General features: G+C 48.7%; 1 protein-coding gene across 1 annotated transcript; it reads left to right on the top strand.

The window, feature by feature from the left end:
* The first annotated feature begins 1,097 nt into the window (after window positions 1–1,097).
* On the top strand, window positions 1,098–7,113 carry LOC125389449 (cationic amino acid transporter 3). Its single transcript, XM_087902505.1, is given in 15 exon segments — window positions 1,098–1,186; window positions 2,168–2,502; window positions 2,504–2,562; window positions 3,092–3,250; window positions 3,443–3,620; window positions 3,767–3,879; window positions 3,998–4,220; window positions 4,403–4,542; window positions 4,624–4,656; window positions 4,659–4,722; window positions 5,410–5,576; window positions 6,031–6,197; window positions 6,512–6,549; window positions 6,551–6,618; window positions 6,744–7,113. Coding segments are annotated over 14 exon segments (1,857 nt in total). The 5' UTR covers window positions 1,098–1,186; window positions 2,168–2,185; the 3' UTR covers window positions 6,875–7,113.
* Window positions 7,114–8,373: the final 1,260 nt, after the last annotated feature.

Here is an 8,373-nt window from a genome sequence, read left to right as displayed (position 1 = left end):
ACTCTCAGGAAGGCTTTGGCCGCTAGATGAGGGCTGGTGCATTCCTAGTGAATCATTAAAGGAGACCGTGTGTTTCGGGCTGTCCCGAGTTGCTAAGATGGCTTAGTGGAAGGGAACGACACCTTCACAACCCTTACAACCAAGGCAGTAAGAGTTCGACCTAAGAACTTCGTCTTCTACTTCTACTTCTAGTAACTCCTAGCCTAGAAGGACCCATCTCTTGCTTGAGCTTCCCATTTCCTCTTTCTTGTGCATTTGAATGGGGTGGACTGCCTGTGGGAACCGGACCTTAAAACAACAGGCCAGCTTTATCAGAAGGCTGATTTCCACAATAATTATGAAGCTCCAAACTTCAGTGAGTCACCAGTAAAATGGAACCCAAAGGGTGGGGCTGTAGCAGCTCCTTGATAAAGCCTCAGCCTTGACCCCCATCACTACAAATTTTAAAAAGTTTCTCTCCCTCAATAGTGGTAATTTCACATTTATTGTTGATAGGCAGGTAGAGAGATGCTGCAAATACGTTGTGGCCTAGAACTCTCCATAGGAGTCATTATCCGTGGACGGGTGGTTTGAAGCGGTCTTCCACCCATCCTCTTGTCTGCAATAGAAACAGTTGAGGCTGAGAGCTGAGAGGCAGCAGATGGCTGGCTGCCCACTATTTGCCTCGCCAGCCTTCACACAAACCCAATTCTCTTTATTCGTTCCCCTCCCCAGTGCTGCCTATAATCACTGTTTCTGACTAATCCTGCACAAAAGTAGAAAATTCCCAGGGGATCTATGATCAGGGAGCTTCTTATTGTCCTCTGACCACCAAAGAGGCAAATGGGAAAAGGTTATCCTCCCGCCTTTCTCATTCCCCGCCGTGCCTTGCTTGCTGTTTTTGGTTAGGAAGCAATCTCAGGCTTGCAAAGCCAAGTAACTAGTGTGTGTGTGTGTGTGTGTGTGTGTGCCCATACACTAGCCCGCGCGTGAGTATGTATATTGTGTTGTGTGTCATGTGTAGGGAGAGGGCTTGGGGGTGGCACCCCATGACGTTACTGGCTCCTCCTCCCAGTGAATCAACGACCCTAAGCAGCAGCATTGAAGCCTGAGCAGCTTATGTCTGCAGACCCAGCCCAACTCTGAAGTCAGCCTCACTGAACCAGATCTGAGAATCTTCGCTCTCTGGGCTTGCCACAGCTCTCTGGTAAGCCTTTGGGGCCGACACGTGTGTCAGAGTGGGGAGGGGGAGGGTCCTCGTGTACCTAGGCTTCTCAGGCAACCACGGCATGCAGTTGCATCAGCGGGCTGTGTAACCTGTTGCTGGCAAGACCCTAGCCCAGGAGCCAGGGCTCCCTAGCTGCTGCGCAGCCCCAGAACGTTTCTAGATGGAACCATAAAATCTAGATGCTGAATTTAGGACCACCGGGCGGGACCCTTAGCCTGTGAAGAAGGGAGTGTGAGCGAACTAGGGTTGGCTTTGTACCCCCCTCCCCACGCCCCGGGGCGCATCTCCCAATTTCAGAGACCGAAGCCCCGCCTTACGGCTGATCCTCACAGACCAGCAGGCGGGAGGAAGTGGGGGAACATTTACTGGCTCAGGTGGAGCGCTGTGGGCTTGGTGAGGAGGGATGAGATCGTGGCAGTGCCCACTTTTAACCTGCAGCGAGGTCAGTCCCTCTCTTCCAGGCGGTGGGTAGCCATGTCTCTTTGAAGCCCTCCAGACGCACACCGAAAGGGATGTGGGTATTGGGGGTGAGAAAGGGCGCTCCCAGAGTTGCCCTGAGTTGAGTTCCTCTTGATTCACCAGGAGCTACAGGCCAGGAAGCAGAAATGTTAAATTTCAGGGCTACTGGACTGAGCTCTAGGGTAAATCCCATAGGTTCTTGGCCAGAAAAAGAAGAAACAGTGTCCAAGCACTTAGTAGAGGCCAACCACTGTGCTACAAGGGGTTTTCACTCGCCTCTTCTGAAACGAGTTCACCAGCCTCAGAGATACTGTAATCCCTACTTGCATTTTTATTGTAATTCCTACTTGCCTATGAAGAATCGCATGTTAGAGGTAAAGTGGCTTGCTCCCCGCACACCTACCCTCCTTTGTCCCTGTAGTGGAGTGGGCTTTGTAATTCACTTTCCGAGCTTAGGGATAATGAGACCCATTAAAGGGCTTTTGTCTTGTTTTTCACCAGAACCTAGCATCCTCTTCAATGCCAGCCAGAATGCGGTGGCAGGCACTTAGAAGATTCGGTCAAAAGCTGGTGCGGAGACGTGTGTTGGAGCCAGGCATGGGTGAGACCCGCCTTGCCAGATGCCTAAGCACCCTCGACTTAGTGGCCCTGGGTGTGGGCAGCACACTGGGTGCAGGTGTGTATGTCCTGGCTGGTAAGGTGGCCAAAGATAAAGCGGGGCCATCCATTGTGATCTGCTTTTTGGTGGCCGCTCTTTCTTCTGCGTTGGCTGGGCTGTGCTATGCTGAGTTTGGTGCCCGGGTCCCCGGCTCTGGTTCTGCATATCTCTACAGTTACAGTAGGTGAACTCTGGGCCTTCACCACCGGCTGGAACCTCATCCTCTCCTACATCATTGGTGAGAGAGATGCTTGGGGTGGGATGGGGGGGCTTGGAGTGGGTGACTGTCCAGGTAGCAAAGGGATTATGGATCCAGAAATCTGAGTGGAATAGTGAAGCCGAAATTTTCACTATTTTTCCTAGTACCGAAATACTTCTAGATGTTTACTTTATATTTTTATTTGTAGGGGTGTGTGGAGTTGAAGGGGGGGTGAAGGTGAAGAACAATTGTACACCTTTGTCCGGTGTTCATTCATTTAAGATACTGGTTTGGATTTTAAAAATTAATAGCAGGAGCTGGGTGTACTGGTGTGCATGCAGCTGGGATTCCAGGACTCGGGAGGCGGAAGTGGGAGGGTCACAAGTTTGGTGAGTTCTGGCCAGTTGAGTTTGTTGAGTTACATAGAGATCTGTCACCTCCCTCCCCCCAAGGTAAGATGGGTAATAATGGTGGGGATCAGTGTGAGGCTGTGTAGGACGAAGGGAACTTGACCTCATCATTTTCCTGAGTATTGGGATTATAGTACAAAATACAATTGCTATACCAGGTACAGCCAGTGTGGCCTGGGCTTGGAGCTCTGCTTTTGACAATCTGATTGGGAACCACATCTCTGAGACTCTGAAGGGGACCATCTCACTGCATGTACCCCATGTTCTCGCAGAATATCCAGATTTCTTTGCTATGGCCCTTGTGTTGCTGCTCACTGGTGAGGCAAAGGGGCGGGGTTGAATGATGGGCGGGGTTGGGCCTGGAAGGGCTTGAGGGTGTGGAGTGGTAATGATGGGGAGGGAAGGAAGCTGGGAAGGAAGGAGTCTGCCACCACACAGGCAGGAAAAAGGAAAAGCAAGCTTGGAGAAAGGATTTAGTCTCTCAGGATCCTGAACAATTCTCTCCACAGGATTGTTGGCCCTGGGGGCGAGTGAATCAGCCCTGGTTACCAAAGTGTTCACAGGGGCGAACCTCTTGGTTCTGGGGTTTGTCATCATCTCTGGCTTCATTATGGGAGATCTGAAGAACTGGAAGCTCACAAAAGAGGACTATTGCTTGACCATGGGTGGACCCAATGACACTTGTAGGTTAGAGAGCCACAAAGCTGGGACCCTAATGGGGGAGGAGGGGGAATCCAGAATGGGAGTGGGAGACAACAAGCAGCTGGGCCTTAGAGGAAAGGTACAGGCTTAGCTGAACAACTCTAACCATTTCTATTCCTTTTGCACTCTAGCTTCGAGTCTATGGGCTCTGGAGGCTTCATGCCTTTTGGCGTGGAAGGGATTCTCCGTGGTGCTGCTACCTGTTTCTATGCCTTCGTTGGTTTTGACTGTATTGCGACCACCGGTCAGTCACACCCTCCTGGCTCACCTTGGATGCAGCGTGTGATCATATAGACTGGGGGTGGTAGGGGAGCGAGCCTACTCCCCTGGTTCAGAACATTGTGCCATGTGTTTTCTTGCAGCGGAAGAGGCTCAGAATCCACAGCGCTCCATCCCTATGGGTATCGTGATCTCACTGTCTGTCTGCTTTTTGGCCTATTTTGGTGTGTCTTCGGCACTTACCCTCATGATGCCTTACTACAAGCTTCTGCCTGAGAGCTCTTTGCCTGAGGCATTTTCCTACGATGGCTGGGATCCTGCCAGCTACCTTGTGGCTATTGGCTCCCTCTGTGCTCTTTCCACTGGGTCAGTGTTTAATATCTGTTTCCTCAGTGGCTGTAGTTCCCACTTATGCCCATTTTGTGCCAGAGAATGCTCCTTAGGAGAGCTGGGAAGGGGAGGTGGAGATGCTATGAACACATAGGCTTGGAACAGATACCTTAGTGAACTTACTGTCACTTGGATTCATTAGGCATTGTCTTTTTCAGCCTTTTGGGCTCTATGTTTCCTATGCCTCAGGTGATCTATGCGATGGCTGAGGATGGCCTCCTGTTCCGTGTCCTTGCTAGGGTGCACAGTGGCACCCACACCCCCATTGTGGCCACTGTGGCATCTGGTGTTATCGCAGGTAACAGAACAAAACACCCTTTTTGTTGTTTCACCAGCTCCTTTTAGTTCCTTCTCACTGCTTTCTGCCTGCCAATTTTAGCATTCATGGCCTTCCTCTTCGAGCTCGCTGATCTTGTCTCATGTCAATTGGGACTCTGCTCGCTTACTCCCTGGTTTCCATCTGTGTTCTCATTCTCAGGTAAGCCTTGTGTTTGTGTTTCTGGGTGAGGCCTGAGGTGCTCATTCCTTCTCTGCCTTCTGTCATCCTGACTCTCCTTGAGTAATGTGGGTATCTTGTCCTGTCCAAAAGAGCTTTTCTCCTACCCACCCCATCGTGTGTGTAAGTGTGTGTATGAGTCAGAGTTAGGTGTCTGTCCACATCCCTCTACATCCCTCTCCACTGTATTTTTTTTTAGATGGAGTCTCACTGAACCTGGAGCTCATTGGTTGGCAAAGTTGGTTGACTAATGAATTCCAGGAATCTTAGCTCTAACCCCCCTAGCACTGGGGTTACAGGACACCTGGGTTTTAAATGAGTGCTGGCTATCTGAATTCAAGTCCAATAATCACGCTTATGTGGCAGACAGACACTTGAATATTTAAAAATAAATTCTCTGTGTCTGTCTGTCTGTCTATCTGGTATCCTTGGGGGCTAGAAGAGGATATCGAATCCCTTGGAGCTAGAGTTATAGGTGGTCTTGATCTGCCCAATGAGAGTATTAGGAACTAAATTCAGGTCCTCTGCAAGAGAAGTAAACACTCTTACCTGCCAAGCCATCTCTCCAGCCCAAGCTTCTACCTTCAATGCCCATAAAGAAGCCACCTGGAAAAAATACGGAGAACCGTTAGGAGATGCTCTTAAAATTGGCTCTTACTTTTGCCACAGATATCAGCCTGACCAGGAAATGAAGAATGCTGAAGAGGAAGTGGAATTGCAGGAGGAGAAGACACTTGAAGAGGAAAAGCTGACTGTCCAGGCTCTGTTTTGTCCAGTCAGCTCCATCCCCACCCTCCTTTCTGGCCGAGTTGTCTATGTTTGCTCATCACTGCTTGGTGAGCAGTGGATTCTTCTTTCCTTTTCTTTTGCTTGTTTGTTTGTTGTCTTTCTGTTTATTTACTTTTATGTGTATGAGTATTTTGCCTGCATGAGTGTATGTGTGCTGTATGCATGCCTGGTACCTACATAGATCAGAAGAAAGCGTCTGATTCCCTGGAACTGGAGTTATAGGCAGTTGTGAGTTGCCAAATTGTACTGGGAACCAAACTGAGGTCTTCTGGAAGAGCAACAAGTGCTCTTAACTACTGAGCCGTATCACCAGTCCCAAGCAGTGGTTTTATTCTTTGGGAAAGTTTGGAGAGCCCAGCATGACAGGGTGAACATTATGTGGTGGCATTTGGTGAGAGAGAGGTTTAGCAAGAGGGTAACCCTCCTGGGAATGGAATCTTAGCATCTTTGCGTATTAGTCACAAGAGTTGGTTTTGATGCCTCTCAACTTGACTTTTGAAGCTGTACTAATGACTGTTCTTTGCCTGGTGCTGACACGGTGGACAACTCCACTTAGTTCTGGAGACCCAGTGTGGATCACAGTGGTTGTGCTGATCCTGGGGCTCATTCTTGGAATTGCTGGAGTTATCTGGAGACAGCCACAGAGCAGCACTCCCCTTCACTTTAAGGTAACTGATGTCTCTTTTCCCCCCACCAATCCATCTTGGGACAATTAGGGCTTGTAGCTTGTATTCTTTAATTGGACACAAGAAGGTAGATGTTAGAACTATTTAGGCCGGACTCGTTGCTGATGCTCTCTAGTTCCTCCTTTCTGGTTTCATTTTCTTAAGTTCTGGATGTGGGGAGTCTAATATGTGTGGTAAATGAGTGACCGCTGGGATCCAGGCCATGAGGAGAAGAGTAGGGGTCGAACTCGGCCTGCTCTGCCCCCAGTAAGGTAAGAACCGTTGTGTTGTGTGTGAAAATCTATCTTGTTTTGTAGGTGCCTGTTCTGCCTCTCCTCCCACTGGTGAGCATCTTTGAATGTTTACCTGATGATGCAAATGACAACTGGCACTTGGGCCCAATTTGGGATCTGGATGCTGATTGGTAGGTGTCTGCTTTTCGAAGACTAGGCCTCTTAGGTGTCCTACGCCGACTCCTTTCTCTGTTGGAGACCTATTAAACCATTCCAGGTTGCATTTCCCCACCTTACAGTTGTCTTTCTCTACTAGGATTTGCTATCTACTTTGGCTATGGGATCCAGCACAGTGTGGAAGAAGTTAAGAATCATCAAGCCCTACCCAAACCAAGGACCCGAACTGTAGACCTTGATCTCACCGCTTCCTGTGTTCACACCATTTGACCTAATCATACCTGAGTGCTGTCTAGGCCCCTTACACAATAATGGAGGGCACTCTTGACCCCACGGAGAGCTGGGCCTCTCCTGTGAAACTAGTGGGGGATACTAAACAGAGCTCTATTTATTGTGGAACAGTGGATGTGTCTATACTGTTTCTCCTTTACTTTTTGTTTACTTGTCTACTTTGAAATCGTCTCTGTAGTTGTTTCCTGGCTTTGGAAAAAAATGTTATTAAAAGAAAACTGGGGAAAAACTGCCCTGTTCTTTGTTTATTAGAGGTGATGTAAGGTTTGACTTTCAGGCTGGAGAGACTCCAGGAAGTGTCCTGTCTTTTTCTCCTGTGGCCACAAAGCTTTCTGCTGTTCCTGGGCGCGCACCTTCTGGGTCGGGGTTTGGAGAAGGCAGTAAAAGCAGCCACTTTACTCATGCTCATGAAGAAGCCACCTGAAGAGGCAGTTTTCCTTCGTGGTGCTGCCCGTTAGGCCCTGGCTCAGTTCTCAGACCGCAGTGTTCTCTGGGGTTGGGGTGGACTCTGGTCTCAGCACTGGCTGGCTTATACAGTCAGACCAGTGTCTTCAGCTGCACATCTTCCAGTGAGATCAGTCTCAGACTCCAGTCACTGCCTGGGCAACACAGTTTAACTGTTGGGAGGAGCTGTGGACACCAGAGGGTCTTCAAGGTCCATATATGCAAGGGAACTGCTTGCCATAGAACAGTAGGAGATCAGTGCTTAAAACTCCACTCAGATAAAAAAAAAAGTATGCGTTTATCCACTTATTCAACAAATATGTAAAATTTTAGACCCTGTGCTGGGTGCTGGTGAAACTCTCTGATCTCAAGGAACTCCCCTTCTAGTGAGGGAAGCATCAATACGAACCGATTGGCTACACCCGGTGGGTGTGGACGCACAAAGGACCACATTTGACCTGAGGGTTTGAGAAGTAGACTGAAGGGAGGGTGTGATTGCCAGTGAGCTGGGAAACAATCAAATTAGGAGAAAACAGAGTCTCTGACCTGACTCCAGTCGTAGTGGAACTGGAAGTAGCATGCACATAGTTATGTGTGCATGCATGTCTTCGTACACCCCAGGGAACTGGGAACTTCCCTTGTGGATGGGGTGCCTGTGTGTAAGGAAGGGATAGAGAGTCACAAGACTTAGGGTGGTGAATTTTCAGTGTAGTTGGGAAGCCAGGGCAGGGAGATAATGCTACCTTTTATGGAGTATTTATGCCAGTTCTGCGTAAATCTCATTTTGTTATTAAGCCTACAAAGTAGATATAATTGTGTTTTACAGATGAAAGAACAGGATTTTGGCAAGTGTGCCCTAGTCATATAAGTTCAAAAGACTGAGGCCAGAAGGAAATTCAGTCACAGGTCTGGTGACTTTATAAATATGCATGTGGGTTTAGTTTCACATAGGTAAAAATAGCCAGTAACTTGAACTAGAGGCCTAGATCAGGGTGACAGATTTAAGTCATCAACACGGGTCATACGTGATAGAA

The sequence above is a fragment of the Myodes glareolus genome, chromosome X, assembly GCF_982192425.1.
Source record: "Myodes glareolus chromosome X, mMyoGla1.1, whole genome shotgun sequence".
Taxonomy (NCBI): domain Eukaryota; kingdom Metazoa; phylum Chordata; class Mammalia; order Rodentia; family Cricetidae; genus Myodes; species Myodes glareolus.
Note: the sequence above shows the minus strand (reverse complement) of the source record. Positions and strands in the feature narration are given on the sequence as shown.